The following is a 20,606-nucleotide window of genomic DNA, read 5'->3' as shown; positions in this document are numbered from 1 at the left end:
GAAAAGAACTTGTTTCCTCCTCTGTCTCCTTAGGGAAGACTCTGTATAGCAGACATGTAAATAACTTGGTGTTGTCTAATATAAAATTCACATGTGTTTTTTCTGTATGTTGCAACAAACACAGAATAACATCCACAGGTTTTCCATTCTGTGTAGCAGCTCTCATGGTAAGAGGTTAGATTTAACAAATGGGATGTTAAAGGAGCAGATTCACAAGCTGAAAGAACCAGTGTGGAACTGGTTAGGAAAGAGTAAAATCTGAATTCCCAACTCTTTTTCTTTTCACAGCTGTTAAGAGTTCAGTGGGTTGAACTGCAATCCTTCAAGTTCATCTGTTGACTCCAACACAAAACTATTATAAACTGTGCCTCTAAAACACGTGATGAAACATTTCTTGAGAGCTATTTATTCCAACTGCAGCAGAGGAAAGTTTTCAGAACACCCAGCATTTGGTAGAGGAAAGGTCTCTTGAGCTTTGCAAAAGGAGGAATTATTTGCATACCGGCGTAAGTTGCTTTTTGATTATTTTTTTTCCTGCAACGCTGAACAAAACAATACTTCTAGCTTTCCCCCACCACGGAAACATGATCAAGTAGCACAAAACTATGTTTAAGTGCCTAGCAAAGAATTTCCTATAATATAGTTTTCTTTCTTTAATCATGTGGATTGGGGGTTTTATAATTCAGTATTGAACCCAAGATAATTCAATATTATGTGTTTTCTTTCCTTTAATGTTTTTTGTTTCTGAATAAGAGTCCATTCACTTACAATACTAATACAGAGGTATAACATACTGAGAACTTCAATCAGGTGTGGGGGTTGCAAACTTACAAAGAATAAGGAGGAATTTGGGTAATGATTTTCCAGGTGGTTCTTTTACACCTTTGCTCTGAAATTTGATCTTACATATCCCTTTACATTCTCCTCTAGGCTTTAGCTGGTAAAGTGGTAAAACACTTTCCATGCTGAAGATGGACCATGCAAATGTGACCCAAGCTATGCTTGATGCCGAATCCCCCAGCACAGAGAAGAACAATGGCAATGAATATTTTTACATTTTGATTGTCATGTCTTTCTACGGGATCTTCCTGATAGGAATAATGCTTGGCTACATGAAATCCAAAAGAAAAGAGAAGTCATCCAATCTGCTTCTGCTCTACAAAGATGAGGAGAGAGAATGGGGGGAAGCTGTAAAACCTCTCCCAACCGTAGCAGGGCTGAAATCTGTGCAGATCCCCATGATGCTGAACATGCTGCAGGAGAGCATGGTGCCATCCCTGTCCTGTGCCATCTGCTCCATGGAAGGCAGCAGCGTGAGCTCCGAGTCCTCCTCCCCAGATGTGCACTTCACCATCCAGGAGGAAGTGCTGGATTCTGAACTCGGGGAAGTGTCAGAAACGCCCCTCAACGAGAGCAGCGAGGGCTCTGTGGAAAACATCCATAAGAACTCCTAGCACTTGCAGGGCTCCCCTGATCAGCTGCCAAAACATGAGTGGAGCTCCCATGAAGAACTTGTGGCTCTGCTTTTCTGCTCTCCAATGAACTCTGAACAGGTATCTGTGCTCCTGGGCCCAAGGTGTTCCTGAGAGCTGGCAGGACAAGGAAGCAGTGGTACCCAACTGCAAAGTGTAACTTGCACATAATTGGGTTGCTTAATTTTAATTTTTCCATTATTATTTCTTGCTATGAAAGCTAAGAATGTGGTGAATATATATGTTTTTTTCTAACGAGGTAATTATTACTGGCATGTCTCTGCATATTTCAGAATTCTGTAAATATCTGGGAAATATTTGGGGAAGTTACCCTCATGCAAATGCCTGGTTCTTAAAGATGATGGGTAATGCTCATTCACACAAAGCTGTGATAGAATAGAAATACTCTTACCGTGTTTTTCTTATGACAAACCACAGCCAACAGCACATTTGCTCTGTAAGGCCTTGAAAGATGAAAATTTGTTGGTGCTGTACTTGAAGGGAGATTGCAGCATGGCTGGAGACTGACTTTAGGTACAGAAAGAATGAAAGACAAGGCAGAAAAAAAGAGGCACTGAGTTTCTGTGCAGTTTGTAAGGTCTGTCTCCAGACCTGTGACACTTACCTGTGTCTTTGCTTAGGTTGTACCCATACTGGCTGGGTCAGCTTCACCAGCTCCTGCTGCAATCCAGCCTGTGACTGAGTTACTAACAGGGAAGGGGGTTTAGTTTTTTGTTCTGTATTTTTTAAAGATGTGCACATTTGATCATGAAAGATGAAGATCTGTAAGTTAAAGGAGATGATGAAAGATCTTTGTTATAGTCTGTACAACATAGAAAGGCTCAAACAGATGCTGCCCTGTTACACCCCCTTGAAAAATAGGTGGAATTCTGATTGGAATTTAACCTAGCAAGGGTGAATTCCCAGCTCCACTGAAATCATCAGCTGAGTCAGGGACTGGCACAAGATTTTGTGTTTCTCTGTTGGAGTTAAATTCTCTATCTGAGGACAGTAAAATCGTACCCATTTAGATAATTAAAGAATCTAAACTTTCTGCTCTGTTTAAGCCAGTGTAGGTAAGCATTGTGTTACATCTTTTTTTTTTTTAAATCAGCTCACATGTGACACATGCATTTCTATAAAGCTATTAGTAACTAGTTTTTAAAATCACCACAGACTTCCCCCTTCCCCAGTTTAATGGTACTGTGACATTTTTCAAATGCTCGTGAAAATTGTTGCTAAATTATTGCACTTTTAAAATAAGTAAAAATAAATACAAATAAGAAAATTAATATTTCAATCATACCTTATATTTTATATTAACTTATTACAGTGTTTTGATTAGTTTTAAAGCATGAGGGCTGAAGAGCCTGAATCTAAAGCATTGCACAGCAAAATGTTTGCAAAATGCCTCCACATATTTCCTGCACTAAAATAGCTCTGTGATTTATCCACTGGCATTAGAGATTGAGAGACAGCTCGAAAAGCGTGAATGCTGAGCAGCAGACATGAGCTGAGGCCAGAGTGAGCTGTGCTGCTCTGCTGGGAAGGGCTCAGAGGGTTAATGGATGCAGGGATCAGGGATTGCTGCCTCTGTCTAAGCACAGCACAACAAAGGCTCCATTGTGCTCACAAAGGGACTGTGGGGCACACTGAAGGCAGCGGGAGTTTTTCCATCGACTTCACTGAACTTTGGATCAGACCATATAAAGCTTTTTGGTAGATTTACTCTAAAAGGGGCTGTTTTAAGTTTGAAAGGAGCCAAATTAAGTTTGGCACTTTGCCTGGAATCACTTGAATCCTGAAACTTTCCAAATGAGACTGACATGTGCAAGTTGTCACATTTTCCATTGCTTTCTCCTTTGTCCTTTATTTTTGGTATAAATGTACTTGTATCTGTAAAAAAATGATGTATATAATTCCTAACATTGAGTTGTATATAATTGTCTCATGTATTTAAGGTTTATTGTTTCTACTGGCACTAATTTTATTTAAATAAAGAAACACATTTCCTGGAAAAGTCTCCATGTTTGTTCACTACGTCAACTAGATTCCCAGTAAGGAGACTGGGCACCATTCCTGCAGGATCCTTTTCTTAGCCTCTTTTTGAAATGATTCCTTGATCTTTGCAGTGCTGCAGCATCGTGGGCTGACTGCAGGGCTGAGCCAGGTGCTCCAAACCCACCTTTGGTCCCTGTTGGCTGTTGGGCAGCACGCTCAGGTCATGAGTGTGTGCAAGCAGAGCTCCAGGGATCCCCTTCTGCACAGACCTGGGGGTGCTGGGGAGGCACTGGGCAGGCTGGCAAAACTGCTGTGGAAACTTGTGTTGCTTAGTCAGCCTCTGGACATGTTTGCATTTGGAGTTTCAGAGTTAGATTTGCATTGTAGCAAACTGAGTGGGCTAGGGCTGAGGTTATGGACAAGTATGTGACACAGATCTGTGGTCCCACTGGATTTCCACTGCTTGGCCATGGCACAGAGCTGGCTTTGTCACAAGCTTTGACCCTGGGTCTCACCACTCCTCTGTCATTCCCAGTATTATGTAGAGAGGGGGTTTTCAGAATCTGCCTCCCTAAGAAGGGGATAAATGTTTAGGGGCAACTTTGAACTTCCCTAAATCTGTTGAATTACATGTACAGATTCACCAGCACTGGTTAAGACCTGCTTGCACGGGGTAATTTGAGGTTATTTCAAAAATCAGATTGCTAAATAGTTCTATCTGCTCTCTTTCCCACAAAACAGGCTCCCCCGTGCTCTGCTCTCTTCCCTCACTCCCTATTAAATAATTCAGGGGCCTGGTCACAAGCTTCTGTGGACCTGAAGGTCCCCACCAGCAGGGCAGTGTTTCCCTGCAGCCGTGCAGTCTCCCGGGACAGCGGTGTGTCCTGGAATAGTGGGTCAGCCCGGAACGCTGCATCTCCACATTTACCAACGGGCTTTTCAGTGTTTCCATTGCCACCACAATGAATCAAGAGATATCTGACAGCGCTGCTGATAAGGAGGAAAAACAGGACAAAATGTAAATTACAGCTCTGCTGCATGGATCACAAAGGTACCTTATTCCAGCAGTTTCTTGTTTTAAACTGAGCTGCTATAAAGGGAAACACTGCCTGCTTCAGGGCCTACTTACACTGAAAAGAGTTACTAAACACAAAAATGTGGCCACCTTCTTGCAGACTGTGATGGAGCTGTCCTTGGGTTGTGGGGTTGGAGAAAGCATGTAGGTAGTTCTGAATGTATTTGCCTTTGCCCTAAGGCATTTTTCTTTGTCCAAATCAGTATTTTCATGACACCAGGGGAAAGAAAAAGAAAAAAAAAAAACAAAAAAAAAGCAAAAATCTATTTTAGCTATAGAAGTTAGATGCATGTGCAAGTGAATGCAATGAAGCCTTGAAGACAGCCCAGTGACTCTAGACTGCCAGGTAGCTATTATTCCAAAATAAGTGTTGCTGATCTTCAAAAGCTACAGATAGAAAGAAAAAAGATTACTCCCATTAATCTTCTTTCAAAATCCTTTTGACTACTAAGGAGTAAAAGGTACTAATATTGTTTTTTCCAAAATAAATGACATTTCCAGTGTGCTTCAGTAACTGAGTTAAGTTAGATTCAGAGCTAATAGATCTTGGCTTGAAGGCCATGATAATTGACTGTAATTTGACTGAATTGAGGTGATTTTTTTTTACAAATGCATTCTTTTGTAAAAGAACACAGCAATTATGCTCCCATTTCTTGGCAGTGCTATACCTCATCCATTTGCTGCAGTAGTTACCAGATGCACCCTTTGAGAGAAAGGAAAGGAGAAGATGGCCACATGTGGCCTGTGTAGATGGGCTGGCTCAGGACCTACTGTAGCTAGAAATGCCAGCTCTCAAGGCTGCCGTGCTGGCATGTGTGACAGGACCTGTCCCAAATCCTAGCAGTGCATCATGCTTAGCTGCACAGTCATTCAGTGGCTGAACCTGCTGAATAAATGAAGGGGGAGAGCAGAACCATCTCTTCCCCAAGCACAGGATCTCCCCAGCTCTCCCAGCATGGCTGTGCTCTAGCCCCGGGGAGAATAACCAGAGGAGGGCTAATGAGTGAATCCACTTTGCCAGGACCAGAGCACAGGTCACACATGGTGATAAGGCCATCATGTGCTACAACTCACTGCTAAACTTCCCTCCTTAGCTTGGCCTTCTCACAGTGGGCTCCCTGGATCTATCCCTTTCTCAGACAAGTGCCCCCATTCACACAAATAATCAAATCGATTCTCAAAGAGATGGAAAGGAAGGAAATGGGTGAATTCCAATGATCATTTCTGTTTCTAGGCCCTCAGTGCATGATGCTGGACAAGGATATGTGCACAGCTTGAGGACAAGAGCTACACAGGTCCCTAGGTAAACCATGCTTTCATCACTGCCATTTCAACTAAGAGGTAAAACTATCTGCTTTAATTTTCATCTAAAAATTTCAGATGGAAGGGAGTCCCTACAACATAAGAAAATGAGCATTCTCAGAGATGCTCAAAGTGGGTGCAGCACAGAATAGCTGGGTGTGCCAGGTGCAATTGTGGCAAAGCTGGACCATGCTCTCCTGTGTTTTCTGACTTACCATGGTCATGTTATAATCTTTTTAGAACTTGTCCTAGTGGGAAGATGATTTCTTCCTGAGTTAACTGTTGGATCTAGGAAGCATGAAAGTTAGTAAAATTGTTTAGGCTATTGGTTTTCATGCACTGATCATATTTGCCTCTGTGTATTTGATTGATTTACTTTTGTGCTTTTTCCATTTTCACACACCTCTGCAGGTCCCTACTGTGTACAGCCAAAAATAGCTGCACCTTCTTAGTGTATTGACACTTCTGTGACCAGCTCAACTGAGCAAGAAAACAGAAATTAATAAAAAAAAATCAATGAGCACCAGTTTTGCAAAGTTTAATTTGGTTTGGTTTAGGGGGGGGTTCTAGTTAGTGTTAGGCCAGGTTAGACTGAGGCTTTTGCCATGCGAATAAGTGACTAAAAAAGGATAATGAAGGCCATTGGATGATCCATTACAGAATGTGTTCCCAGCTCTATCCCTCAGTAATCTGCTCAGCTGGCCCGTGCTTTTCTTGATTATTATATGATGATACTTATATTGCTGTCTGTGAAAATAGGAGTTGCTTCTGATAGATATTAAATGCTTGTGAATTTTAGGTGAAGGATGTGGTATGAATACAAAACCATTGCCTACTTAGGAGCAACAACTTTTTTTTGTCCTCCTTAATACTGCTAGATGCAGCAGTAGCATTAAGTAGTATTAAGTAAGTGCCACAAATGCCAATTTCTAGCACTTGGAATATTTCAGCTCATCCCTCCTCAGGCCCACAGAAGCCATGTAACAGTGTTTTCTGGCTTTCTTGAGAGCTGGAGGGCAAGGCAGTAGTTCTGGGGTATGGGAGACTAAATTCAGTTCCCCCTTCATCTTCAGGTCCACTGTGGTACTCTGGAAAATTACTTGCTTTGGCCAAGACTCCCTTTTATAAACTTTAAAGAAGAGCACACCTTCCCTGTCTAAGGCTGATGGAAAGATAACTATGCTGAGAATTTCAGAGTGCTGACCTCTGATGGAAAGTGAGAAAAGGCAGAAGAGTTGTTTATCCATAGAAAAGGAACCAATTAAAGAATTTCCTCTGGTGTGAACTCTAGCTGTTCAGATGGAATTTTTGTGTGATGCCTCCAGGCCCTGAAACTCACCTTTGAATGCTGGACCTGGAGCAGCCTGCTGTGGGGCTGGTCCCCAGTCTAGCCCTCCCTGGGACAGCTGTGTCTCATCCCAGCAGTTAAAACATCAGCTGAACACTGCAGGTGAGAGGATGTGAGACATGCAAGTGGTTTTGAATTCCACACTAGCCAACACACAAAAGCTCACTCTTTCTTTCTCCTCAGGAGGATATACAAACTGTGCACCTCTAAGGATGTATATCCCCCTTCTCTTTCCTCAGATCAAGATAAACTGATCAAACAAGACTTCCTGTAAGGGAAGAGAGAGGAAGAGGAAATCTGATGCTGCTACTATTTTTTAACAATAGGTATGGAGTGATACAGCAGCACACAGGCTGCCTTGAACATAACACAGGAGAGCTCCTGTGGTGCCTCTTTCAAGGCCTTAATGGAAGACCCATCCCATAATTTTCCCTACAAATACCTGATGCCACAAAATTGCTATTGCAACTGCCAGTCCTAGCATCAGCAGCAGCCACTGAATGTCAGCAATTCGTTTCCAGCCTCCAGCACTGTGCTGCCACTGCACTGGGAAACAGGGGACACTTTTGACACTTGTAGAAGCAAGGAGCAGTGCTGGGACTGCTGAAAGCCCAAGCACCACTGGGACATTTCTCCTGATCTGACTTTCCTCACTCATCACTGCATGAGAGCACTGTGGAAATTCGGGGGATGTGCATTGAGTGCATATGGGTTAGTTTTCATCAGCTGCCAAGGATTTTACACAAAAGGATGCTCTTGACTTTAGTTACAAGGGTGTTATCTAAGAAATGACACTGAGGCCAGTGGGTGATGTGATGGTAACACCTACCCATGTTTACTGAGAAGCAGCTTGTTGTGCCTCCACTGGAGGAAACAGCAGCAAGAGCCCTGTCACATTCTGTTTCTCGGGGTCTATCTGCTCAGTGTTAAACATAATTAACTTCAGTCATATCTAATTAGCTGCTCTTTGGCCAGGATGTGTATCTCAGATGGACGCTCACTGTAAAGATTTTTTTCTCCTGTATTCATCAAGAATTCAAGACCAGATTAAAATAATCATGTAGCTCACTTCTGCAGAGAGGTGCAAATGGCTGCTGAAAGGGCTGACCTTCATCATGCTGCAGTGGCAAGAAAAATGCTGCCTTAGGGGTGGCTGCTCCAGGCTTTATTGCTTCAGGTGATCTATAGGTATTTGACTTACTGGCTGTGTAGAAATTTACACAGTGCATTATGCATTAGTTTTGTAATAAAAATCATGAAAAAAATTCAATAGATGCCAGGATTTCTTCTGTCAGTAAAAAAGAATTTTTTCCTCAGTTTCTCCTCCATGACCTTTAGCTTGTCTTGTGAAGTAACATCAGGAACAACAAGAACAGTATATTCATGTGGAAAGAAGAGTACAAAACATTCATATAGAATAGACAGAGTTTTAGGACTAAAAGTGTCCTGTATAAGAATAACTGTGAGATAAATGTGTGCCAGGGAAATATCAGAAACCCAGCAGGTGAGAGTAACAGCACGAGACTCTGAGTCCTTTTATTTATTTTCTATGATATCTAGACAGACAGTGAATTTTCCCTCATTTTTCTGTTGAGAGCTGTGTCAGTTTGAACTAGGAGAGTCCAATAATTGCACTTCTATCTGTATGTGTGTTCTTGATGGGCCTATTTTTTCTCCCTTTTCTAGCATTTTTCTACAGGACCGTAGCGCAGGGAAATTATTTTTTCGGGTCTATCCTTGCCTTCTTTTTCTTTACTGTATAAAAGACATAACTTAAGGCACTTAAGTCAGGTTGAATGTGAATTTTTTCTATTTCTTGGCACTCCTTAATGCTGACTGCTACCATCTCTTGAGTAGCGCAGTACGTGCTTTCCTACCAGCTACACACACTGACATATGGTTACCATCAATTTTATAGGGGCCTGGAAGCACAAGGGATTGTGTTCATTTATCCTGTTATAAAGAGGGGAACAGAATTTGTAATTTCTACTGTGGGTCACCAGTTCAAATGCAAACCCAGGGCTGGAGTGACCAACCTTGGTTGGGACCCGATGGCTTTTGTGCCACTGGCTTTGTGGGACTGGTTCCCTCAGCACACTGAAGGAAGTGGTTTGAAGACAAAGAGGAGATATTTTATCCTTCATTTTGCAAAGGCAGCAGCAGGTCTGAGAACTGGGTGATGTGAGGCAGCTGCTGAAGGCACTGGCTGGTGGGGAATGGTGGAGCCCTCCACCACTGATGGTCACTGACACTCCCCAGCTCTATCTGCTCACCAAAGCACAGTCCCAGCTGGCACTGTTCACAAAAGGCTTCTGGGCCATGAGGATGGGAGGTATAGAGGCCATCAGCCCTTTTCTTATGCTGATAGTGACGTTGGAGGGTGGACCTTCTCACAAATGTTACACTCAAAGTGGCATCAGGGTGTGGGGAGGGGAGGGACAGGTTCCAGGCAGGATTTGGGGAAATAACCCTACATGCCCCCCTACCTCTGCAAGCCAGGAATTTGGCTTTCAGAAACAATGCCTCTCCATGTCACTTTTTGTTTTTTCCTTTTTGTTCCCTCTGAGCTCTGGAAACATGCATTTTATTGCTACACAGCAACTTCCCTGAACTCTATCTGGAAGATTAATGGTTTATTGAAGAACAGGCAGGATTTAGATTGTCATCAAGAGACCCATAAAAGCAAGCATGTAAAAAGTGTTATGGAAACAGAGCGTGGCCCCTTGGAGTTTTCAAGGGTGGAAGCTGGGCTGTACACATGCCCTGCATCCTGCTCCCTCACCCCTTGCTGGGAGCACACGTGGAAGGGCAGTGGGAGTCATTTGTGCTGGAAATAAATGAGTCCCTTGCCATGAAATTTACTGTAAGTGCACCTTTTCACACGAGCTGGGTTTTTTCCAGGCTAACTTCTGCTTTGCTGGTGCACGTGTGCATCTTGTACGTCACTGGGAACACACTAATGACCATCAGGAACATTTCTTTTGGAATCCTCACAGATATCCCTAGTGATCCAATTTGAAGCACTGCCTGGAAAATGATTAACTCCTCTCTTTGGTCTATGAGGGATTACATGAATCTGCTCTGCTGCTTCGGGCCACAGCCAGCTCATTCCTGTAGACATCCTCATGCTCCTCTCCAGGGATCTGTGCTTTTAGGGAGTCCTGCACGTAAGCTATTGTTGCATCTGAAGGCCAAACTGTTCCATTTAAGCATGGGTCCATAAGAGTGACTGTGCTACCAAGCCCTGGGGAAAGACTGGGCTGCAAGTTACCAGCTGAGCTGTGACACAGTGAGAACAGCACCCTGCTCTAAGTTCAGATACAGCCCTCAGCCTTTTTTACCCCTAACCTTTTTCACAAGGTTCATCAGTGGTGATACATTCTGTGCATGGAAATAATGGCTTCACAAGCATGCCAAGCGTTGGGAGGTCAGCAGTACATGGACAGTTACTGCAGCCATTCCCCTGATTGCTGAAAATTGGCTGAAATTGCCTCTCTCCCCATGCTACCATGGGATCTGCAGGTTAAAACCAGACAGGGCTGAACAGGGAATGCTGGAGCTGTAAAAACACAGCTGGCTTAGAGAATGGGTTTCTTTGGTGAAGGTTTAAAAAAGAATCTCTGCAGATTTGTTAGGACAGCTCATCCTCACATGTGTCATTTGCTCCATTAGGTTTGATCCAGAACTTTCCTCCAGTACTTCAGTTTCCTTGGGCTCCCCTGCCCTCCTCAGCACCATGGGTCACTTTCTGTATATCATAGTAGAAGTAAAATTAAAGTATTAAAAGAAATCCTGTTTCTTTAGATTTTCATATTTCTTCTCAACCCAATAAAGGTGCAGGTTTGCTTTTGGCTCCTTGCAGCAGTGGAGTTTCCCTAGAAATGGTCTCAAAAGAGCTCCAGTGGTCCTGGATCCTCTAGGTTTTCAGGCACGTCAGTGGAGGCTCCTCACTCTCAATCTGTTGGGTTTTTGGTCCAATTCACACCAGATTTCTCACCTTCAGCCACAGATGTCCCTGAGGGCAGGTTAACCTGCAACTTGTTTTTAACCTGCTGTTCATAGATGCTTGTTTTGCATTTTTCTCCCCACTGTGCCCTGGATCAGCTGCACAGGACACGGGCTGCCCTGACACAGAGCTCTGACCCCATGGGGCAAGCTGGGACCTGGGGTGTCCCAACTTCCCCTTCCACCTGCTCTGGGGATTGAGTCTGTCAGGGTGAAGATATTGAAAAAAACTCTTGTTTACACTGATTGACTCTCAGAAGAAACTGTCAGGTGATAAAAGCCTTAAAATGAGGAGAATTCCTGTTTCCAAGCAAGGGCAGCAAGTGCTGCAGAGGGCTCACAGCCCCCATGGGGCATCTCTGAGAGGTCTCTGTGGGACACAGCCCAAGCTGGTGCCTTTGTGGCTCCATAGCAGCCCCACAGGGTATCCCTGAAAGAGCTCCCTGAGTTGCACCAAGCTTGTGCCCTTTGAGTCCTGTAGAAGCCCCGTGCTTCCCCTGAGGCCATTTGCCATGTGGGAGCCTGGGAACAGTGGTGGCTCCAGGTGATGGCAAAGGGCAGGGGCAGAGGGTGGATGGCCCTACCCTGGTCCATCAGTCCAGGCTACCCAGAGGAGTAACAAGCCCTGTATTTCCTCCTTAATCACATCTCTCAGGTGCTGCTGCTCACAACTTTACGCTCCTTCATCCCTCAGGGCTGTGATTAGTCCCCAGTAGCTGTGTCAGGATACACTTCATGGTTTAATTACACATCCCAGTCAGAGTAATGTCTGGTTGCTCAGCCTGTCAGGCCCCATTAGCTGAGAGCATCCCAGTGCTGAGCAGGCTGGTGAGAATGTGCCAGGCTTACCCAGTGAGTGCTTTATCTTTGCTGCATCCTTAATACAAACTGCTCTGACATCTGCTCATCCTTTGCAGAGCTCCCTTGTGAAGGTACAAAATGACTGTCCCTGTTCCTGGGGCTGGGCTGCTTGGTGGTTGTGCCCCTGGAGGGGCCAGAGGGACATGGCCAGTCCTTGGTGGTGGTGGTGACCACAGCCATGGCCTCAATCACAGGGTAATCAGAAAGAATTTCCTCTCCACAGGCTAAAGTCTGCTCTGGCTTTGTCTTGTTGATATTTGTGAAACCTCTAATTAGCTGCCCTTTCATTTTGCTTTGTGTCTGAGGTTGATACCATGTCATCCACTTTTCTCAGGAGTTTTAATATTTCCAGTGACTTATGAAAAGGGCAATTCTGTCAGGCATTTTGCAACCTTTAACTTGGGAGAATGTCATTCCTGAAGATGACTGTGGCTATTTTGTCTGCTGTGTTCCTCACAGTGATAATTTTGTGATGATGGTCACTCTAGAAGACCAGACTGTGGATTTTTAAGTGTGGACTGAGGAATCCCATAGTGAAATCCTGTCTATCCAAGCTATATACAAAGAAAATCTTGCTTGTTGTCTAATGCCTATAAGTGAGGAACTTCAAATGGGCCAACTGGTCTGCAAAATCAGAAGGAACAAAATCTGATGAATAGTAAATTTGTTGGGAAAATGGTATTTAGGTCATCCCAAGACTATTTATAGATTCAGGTCAAATTTTCTGAGTATTTACTCCTGGGATTTTTTCATTTTGTTTTGTTTTGTTTTTGTTTGTTTGTTTGTTTGTTTTCCTGGGAGTGGATTAATTTTTCCTTTTTACTAAACTCAGGGGTTAGTGCATTTGCCCAGAAACTGGGAAACCCTCACATAGTTTCAGTCTGTGCTTGGGTGGAGCTGGAGGATAACCCATTCCCACTGAATTGCCAGCACTTTTGCGTATGTTAGGAAGAAAGGGCAGTACCCCCACAGTATGTCCCACTGGACTTGTGTCCCTACAGTAAAAAATATGTATTTCCTGAGCCAGAGAGGAAGAAATTGCAAGCACTCCCTAGTATGGTGGCTAGCGAATACACAGAGGCAAGAATATATCCAATTTGTGCTGTATATATATACCCTCTATATATACCCTAACCCTAACCCATATATATATATGTATACGTATATATATACCCTCTCTGACTAGAACTAGTATAAAATTGTACAAGAACATCAAGACACTGTGAGATTTGTTCAGCCTGTAGCCTGGCAGCCATAGAGCTCCCATAAGAGATGTGGATTCCCTCAGGACATAGGTACAAATCAGTGTGGATCCATTGCTTCTTGGATTTAATCAAGGAATTAAATATCCTATCATTTCTTTTGCTGTTTAAGGAGCAAATGCTTTGTTGAAACAACTGTGTTTCAAGTAAAAGCCATGTTGATTTAGTTTTTGGTGTGGAAGCATCAACTTACTTAAATTTGTAAATCATCTATTTTTGACTAAAAGCAGTTATTCACACGAATCTGTCACAGCGGGGCCTCGTTTGCCAGCTGCTGAAGGAGGGGGTACAAAGCAAGCAACTCAATTCACCAGAGCTTGCAGGCTGGGAGAGGAGATGGGGTAAACAGAGAGCTGAGGCAAAGTAATCTGGGATGTGGCTTGGGGGTCATGAGTCAGGCAGGCAATGGATACTAGGTAGGTCTTTGGCAACTGTGTTAATATTTAAAAACAGCCTGAAAGTGATAATTGGATCTCACTGACTGCTTCAGTGGGCTTGTTAATGGTGCTGCTAGCTGCACCAAACTTTCACAGTGCAAGCATAGGGGAAATATTCAGCTCATGAGACAGCAAGGACCATCTGACCTCTTTTCTCCTCAGTCTCTCCTAAGCATAGAAGAAAAAGTGGAGCTAGGCTGACATTTATTTTTCTGAGAAGAAACCAGCCTGTCTTTAAACAGTTCTTTGGGTTTTTCCATCTGATTTTATAAATGACACATTATTTTACTGCACCCTTAACTGGAAACAGACCTTAGATTTTGATGAGAATATGTCCTGTCTTTTTCTTAGTAGCTGCTAGTACTGGGGAAGGGGTGGTGGGCAGAATGTCAGGGGTGAAATCCTGCAAAACACAAACCCATAAGCACATGCTTTTAGATCAGCTCAGGACAACTCTCAATGTCCTCTGCTCATTTCCTTATGCATCTGTTTTCAGTGGGAAAAAATAAAATTTCTTTCAGAGTCAGGAAGGATGAAAATAGTGGGCATAATCTCTAAGAAAGCCTGAATTTCGGCTGCATCTCTACATTTTTTCCCAGTTAGCTAATGGGGCAGCTAGCAGTGGTTAGTAGTAACATCACAGAGTGTTGGTACCTTTCTCCCCACCCAATCTGATCCATGCAGCAAACTGCTGAGGAGTCACCCCATGGCAGGTGTTGCAGAGACTGAATAGAACCTTCACAAGAATATTTGAAGATGACTGGTGCATTCCTGTAGGGTCTGGCTGCACAATATCATACTGGGGAGACGGAACAGCCCGGAGTGTGGTGGTGAAGCAAACAGGACACTGCATGGTGGGTCATGTCACTGCTCTGTACCTGACACAAACAGTTCACTGAGATGCTGAGATGGGCCAGAGCTCATCAGTTGGGATATTTTGCATACGACTGCCTTTGAGGCAGTTTTAGCCTTAGTGGAAGTGGCAGGTGCATAATCATTCCCTGTATGGCTGAATTTTGTGCAGTAATTGGTATTTGGTGTTTGCTACCTCAGATTTGTTGCAGGTTAATGCCCAGCCACTGAGCTCTAATTCCTGTGTATATTAGGATGTGTTGATATTTGAAGGGAAATGTGTAATATTTTGGTTTTGAATCTGTAAATGAATGCACAGCTTTCCTTGGTTTTTGGTTGACAGAGTGTGCAGGAGGACTTATCTCTAAACAAATGTCAACAAGAGAAAAGCAGCAGTGCAGCAGCTTGCACTGGATATAATTCTCATCAATTCAATGAGTAAGCACACAGGATTTGCCTTATAAGCTGCCCGACAATGGACAGTTTCTAATCCCATGGCACTGTAGGGATATCAAAGTTCACTAAATGCATTTACCTGCTAGCACTCTGAGGCTAATATTCCTGCCTTAATAAAAGTTCAAGCCCCATTGGACAGCAACTTTGATTTACAGCTGCATCATAAAAACTGCACAGAATTTATTTATTCTTTTTTAATTCAAGAGAAGCCTAGAATAACAAGATAGTAAAAGGGGAATTTTAATGAGATTGATCTCAGCAGAAGATTTTAACTGGAGCACATGGCTCAGAGACAATATCAAAAGGTGACTTCCTTTACTTTTTTCCTCTGGGGCTACAGCTGCTTTTCTCCTTCCAGGAGCCTGGGACTGCGCAGTGCAGCCCTGGCTGGCACCACCAGCCCTTGCACAGCTCCAGAATGAGCTGTGGGTCCTGAGACAGCCCAGACAGCTGAGGGACTTGTCCTTGCTCTGGGACTGGTGTGCCAAACCTAGGCTGCAAGGGAGATCCTGGGCCATGGAGGCAGGTGTGGGTGAGGCCAATCAGGGTAATAAAGCTTATTAGTGCCCCCAGGAGCTTGAACTCCTTTCCTACAGCTCTCCCCTTTGCTCTCAGAAGGTGGAAAGCAGCAAGATGTTACTTTAAGTACTGCTTCTGTGACTGGAAGGTGGTGGTTTTGATTCTTTCCTCTAGCTCACATTTGTGATTTTAAGAATAATTTTATTTTATGTGATCTGGAATATTTTTTTTGCAGTAAGAAAGCTGTCAGGTTCTTCTGGTGGAGGAATTTGTGAGTATGGTGAAACCTATTGTGGTACCTTAGCATGTAATAACTGATCTCTGTGAGACAAGAGCTTTTTCAGTTTCCAGTCCTGCTCAGTTTTAGTGAGGTTTGTCTGTAGATGCCTGTTACACATCAGGAAAATGTGCCCTCTGTCTTGCGTGTTGCTCAGAAAGGGTGAAAGGGGTCACCTTGGTAGCCTGTTAAAGGTGGGTCAGGTCTAGGAGATCGAGGAACTTCAATTCTGCTGATTTGCCTGGGGTGGCCAGGAAGTTTCTGGTGCTTTGCACGACAACGAGTTCTGCTGCAAAGGCAGAGTTTGGAAGCTGGGATGAGTCACCACATGCGAATGCTGCGCTGCCTTAGTCCCACGTACTTGTTGAGTGACCCGGGAGCAGTCACCAGTGTGGGTGGGCTCTGCGGTGCGTGTCCCCGGCTGCGCCCGGTTCGCAGAGGAGGCGCACACGGGATGGGCTGGGGTGGGCTGGGATGCGCTGGGATGCGCTGGGATGCGCTGGGGTGGGCTGGGGTGGGCTGGGATGCGCTGGGATGCGCTGGGATGCGCTGGGGTGGGCTGGGGTGCGCTGGGGTGCGCTGGGGTGCGCTGGGATGGGCTGGGGTGCGCTGGGGTGGGCTGGGGTGCGCTGGGATGGGCTGGGGTGGGCTGGGGTGCGCTGGGGTGCGCTGGGATGCGCTGGGATGCGCTGGGGTGGGCTGGGGTGCGCTGGGGTGCGCTGGGATGCGCTGGGATGCGCTGGGGTGCGCTGGGGTGCGCTGGGATGGGCTGGGGTGCGCTGGGGTGGGCTGGGGTGGGCTGGGGTGCGCTGGGGTGCGCTGGGGTGGGCTGGGATGCGCTGGGATGCGCTGCGCTGAGAGCCTGGTGTTTTTGCAGCCGCAGCTTGTGCTCTGGGGCTGTGCGGCTCACCGCTTCGGTCCTTGGCTTGGCCGAAAGCTGCCGTGGAGGTGCTCACACCTCCGAGGTTTGCTCCGGCTCAGTGGTGAAGTGCAGGGAAGGAGGGAGCGGGAGGCGGACTGGCAGATGGCACAGTTACCCTGCTGCCACAGCTGCACTGGGCCAGGTCCAGCTGCCAGACCAGAAACTGGAGACGAACCTTCATGTAGAGGATTTGATTGATTGATTGATTGGGGGGGGGGGGGGGGGTTATGCTTGTTTTTTTGTTTGTTTGTTTGTTTTTTTCCTTCCTGCAAAGCCAAAAAAGTGTGCAAACTCTTATCAAAGAGTTTCCTTTCACTGGCAGTCCTGACTGTCATCACTAAACCTGGGCAGGAGGTTTGTGGATAAATATTTCAAAACTCTTTGAAAGGCAATTAAATGTTCTAAGCAGAAGCGTCAGTGAAAGGTGCTACAGTTGGATTTCAGATCTATCCTTTATATACCCATTTGTACACCCATGTTCACTCCTCCGTGTGTGTGCTCCTGTGGCGCAAGAACAAAACCTCTGGCAGCAGGGAAGGTTCCACTGAAGGGCAGACAGGGTGACCTGAGAACCAGGGTGGCAATCTCAGTATGCTGCTTTGTTCTGATGTCACACGTGGAACATCAACATCTGAGAGAACATCGGCTCTGTCCCAGAGCACAAGTGTCTTGAGTCCTGTTATACACTGGCTTTGGGAGGTGTTGGATGCAGAAGTCTTCTGGAGTGCAATGAGCAGAGAACCCTGAGGCATGGCAAACTGAAGGTGGAAAGAAGTGCATGCTTTTGTTTTTAAATATATGTTCCTTGGAAGCCATGGAGTATACTAATGGGTTCTTCCTGTTGCCTTTCTTCCCAAGCTTTTGTGTGACTTTCTGTCTCACAGCAGCAGCTGCCACCGTGAATTTGAGGGAAAAATTGCAAAGTTATCACCAGTGGACTGAGCTTTAAGCACTGCTTTTATAAAAGGTATGGGAAAAATGCCTGGAAAAAAATGTGCCTAAGCATAATTATTACCTGGGGATCTACCTGTGAAAAGTGATGTGAAGTCAAGCTCAGATCTCACAATCTGATAAATTACTGACAGAAGAGGCTCAAAAAAATGTGAAAATTTACAAAAAATTATCTAAGCCATTTTTTAAGATCAGAAGTTATGAGAATGGCAAATGTTGCTCGAAGCTCATATTATCTTGCTTTTCATTTGTTGTTCATATTGCCATGGCACCAGAGCAGTGTGTGGAGGTAAAAGGAATACCCTGTACTGCCCTTGCCTCTGAGAGAGAGCACGGTGCCCCCCCTGGAGTCCCTGCAGGCAGGGCAGCTGCTGTTCCATGAAAGTGTAAGCTGACATCAAGGTGTGCTAGACATGATGCTATAAATTGTCTGCTGCTGTTGTCACCTCCCTGTTCCCTGTACCTTTCTGTGTAATGGCAGCACAACCCTGGGTGGCGTTTTTTTTTTTTTTCTTTTTCTCTCTGAAGTGGGATCTGCCATCAGGTCTTTGCAGTCTGCGAACTACTCATCCTATGTAGGTCTTGGTGCTTCACCTGACTTACATTCATAGTTTTCTCTCATTTTCAGGTACTGCCTCATTTTTGGGTGAAATCCCACTTTCCTAGAGGCACATTCCCTTGATTCTTGTAATCAGAGCTTTATTAGAGTTTAAAATTATCAAACTGACCACTGTGATCTCTTGCTGAAAAAGGCACTTGAGCAGCATATGTCAGGATGCTGAGAGACTATCCTGTGGAAGCATTATCCTGTGCTCCCTTGATTTTATTTCTTTCTGTATGCATCCGTTCTAGGGTATTCTTGGAGATACTGTGCTAGATGGCTTTTCTGGTCTATCAGGTAACAGCCATTATCTTCCTAAGCTTTACACACATACCTTACCTAGGGGAAAAATAACTACTTGCACAGAAAAAGCTCATTAAAAATTTTTTTAAATTGTAGCAAGATACTGCATTAATGATGTTGTAAACTGGTCAAATTTCTTAGATTATCACAGTGTGATAATCACACTTAGACTTTAAAGGGATTATTCCCTGCTAATGAGGTTTGCATCCTTTTATTCTGCCAAAATCAGAAGAGACATTTATTCTTTCTGTTCTGTAGCTGAAGTGAGTAGAACTTGGTAGCTGAAAGCCTTGAGTTGATATGCATGGAAACACAGAGTGACAATATTTTGAGTTACTCTCAGAGAGGCTGCATGTTCAGCAGATGTGAGGCAGTAAAACTGTACCTCCATGAGAAGAAAGTAGTTTATGCAAACACTGCTCAGATCAGCTAGAGGCTTGCAAGCTGTTACCGGCTTTGCAAATGAATAACTGTGAGAGTAAACCATGACTTTCAAGAAGTTTGGCCTTTCACAGGTGTACAGAAAGGCAGGTGCAACCAATCACAGGTCATGGGGAGTAAAGAGTCTGGTTGCACTTGTAGTGAAAGCAGTTTGTGACACTGCTGGAATTTATCCCACTGCCAGGTCTGTGAAAAAGGGGTTTTTAGACAGAAACCCTTAGAGATGGGAAGAGTATTGCTCAAATTAGGATCTGATTTTTAGCTTGCCTATATTATGAAGGTTACCTGAACTGTTAAGTTCCTTTCTAGCCACTTGCTTCCAAAAAGGTGATGTGGTTCCCTGTGATGTGCCACTTTCAGAAAGAGGTCTGTTCTGAGAGATGCAAGGCATAAGGGGTAGCTGAAACTTACTGCCCTTAGTGTGACTGAAATAATTCAAAAGTGAAGAAGGATGTTTTGGGTTTATTTACCTATGCAGGTAAATAAAAGGCTTGGGTATCTATCTTTGTTATAAAAGTAGTTTATATCACTGCAGTCAAAACCTTCATGTTTACCTAAGGACAGAATTTAAAGAATTTTGACTACACAAAGGCTCTGAAATTGCTGTTCAGGTTATTTTTAGAGAGTTTTTGCTTTCTCATATTACCATAGCAATGAGTGCTGCTGAGGTCTGCCCTTGGGCACAACTTTCATGTGTCTGGGTCTGTTTGCAAGTACTTGGTGGGTTCTGGCACCACTGCAAACCATGGTGTGCTGAGGCACTCTCTGTGTGAGCCTCTGAGAAGGCTCTCAGTTGAGCAGTGGTCTGCATTTAGGTGTCCATGACCTCTCCAAACTCCAGATAACTCTAACAGTTCATTGCTCTGTGGGTATAAATGGTACCCAACAGGCAGAATGCAGTGAGTGTGCCTTGTGTAAGCACAAGGCAGAATTGGGCAAGGGCTCCTCAAAGTGGTATCCTTACTAACAGTAGCCTAAGGTTTATGCTGTAGGTCCCTGGTATACTGGTTTAATACTCCTAAACTTGCCCCAAAGCCAGTGTTTGTGAAATTGCTGTGCTTGTGTGCAGCAGTGCTGAAGAATTCCATCTGCTGGGGGTGATGAGGGTGACTCCAATGGTTACAGGCTCTGACAAATTCCAAGCCTGCCTGTTCTTGGGACAGACTCGCTGTGTGTGAGGAGCCAAGCAGGCACTTCAGACATCCAGGGCTCCCTGGAGCACATGGGGCTCACTGCACACGCAGTGACAGGACCTTGCTGACTTGTCAGGGAAGTTGCTGTGGATGCCCCATAAGCTCTTAAGATGTCTCTAGTGTTCTCTATAAATAAGTGATATTGAGAGACCAGACCTGTTAAATGTAAGGACAATGCCGGGAGAGAGATTCTCTTCTTGCTGCCTGGTGCTTTGCTTTCTCCAGTGCCAGGGAACACTAACAGGCATTTTCTTCAGTCCTATCAGAGCTTATAAATGGATTTCTAATCTTAAAACTCCAGTTTAGTCCCAAAGTACTCTAAATTTGA

At 44.5% G+C, this 20,606-nt stretch overlaps 1 protein-coding gene across 1 annotated transcript; it reads left to right on the top strand.

The window, feature by feature from the left end:
• The first annotated feature begins 962 nt into the window (after positions 1-962).
• KCNE4 (potassium voltage-gated channel subfamily E regulatory subunit 4) lies at positions 963-1,454 on the top strand. Its single transcript, XM_062499486.1, has one exon. It carries the CDS (start codon positions 963-965, stop codon positions 1,452-1,454), a length of 492 nt encoding a protein of 163 aa, XP_062355470.1.
• Positions 1,455-20,606: the final 19,152 nt, after the last annotated feature.

Source organism: Cinclus cinclus, chromosome 10 (assembly GCF_963662255.1).
Source record: "Cinclus cinclus chromosome 10, bCinCin1.1, whole genome shotgun sequence".
Lineage (NCBI taxonomy): Eukaryota > Metazoa > Chordata > Aves > Passeriformes > Cinclidae > Cinclus > Cinclus cinclus.
The sequence above is the reverse complement of the archived record's forward strand: the minus strand, read 5'-3'. Positions and strand labels throughout refer to the sequence as shown.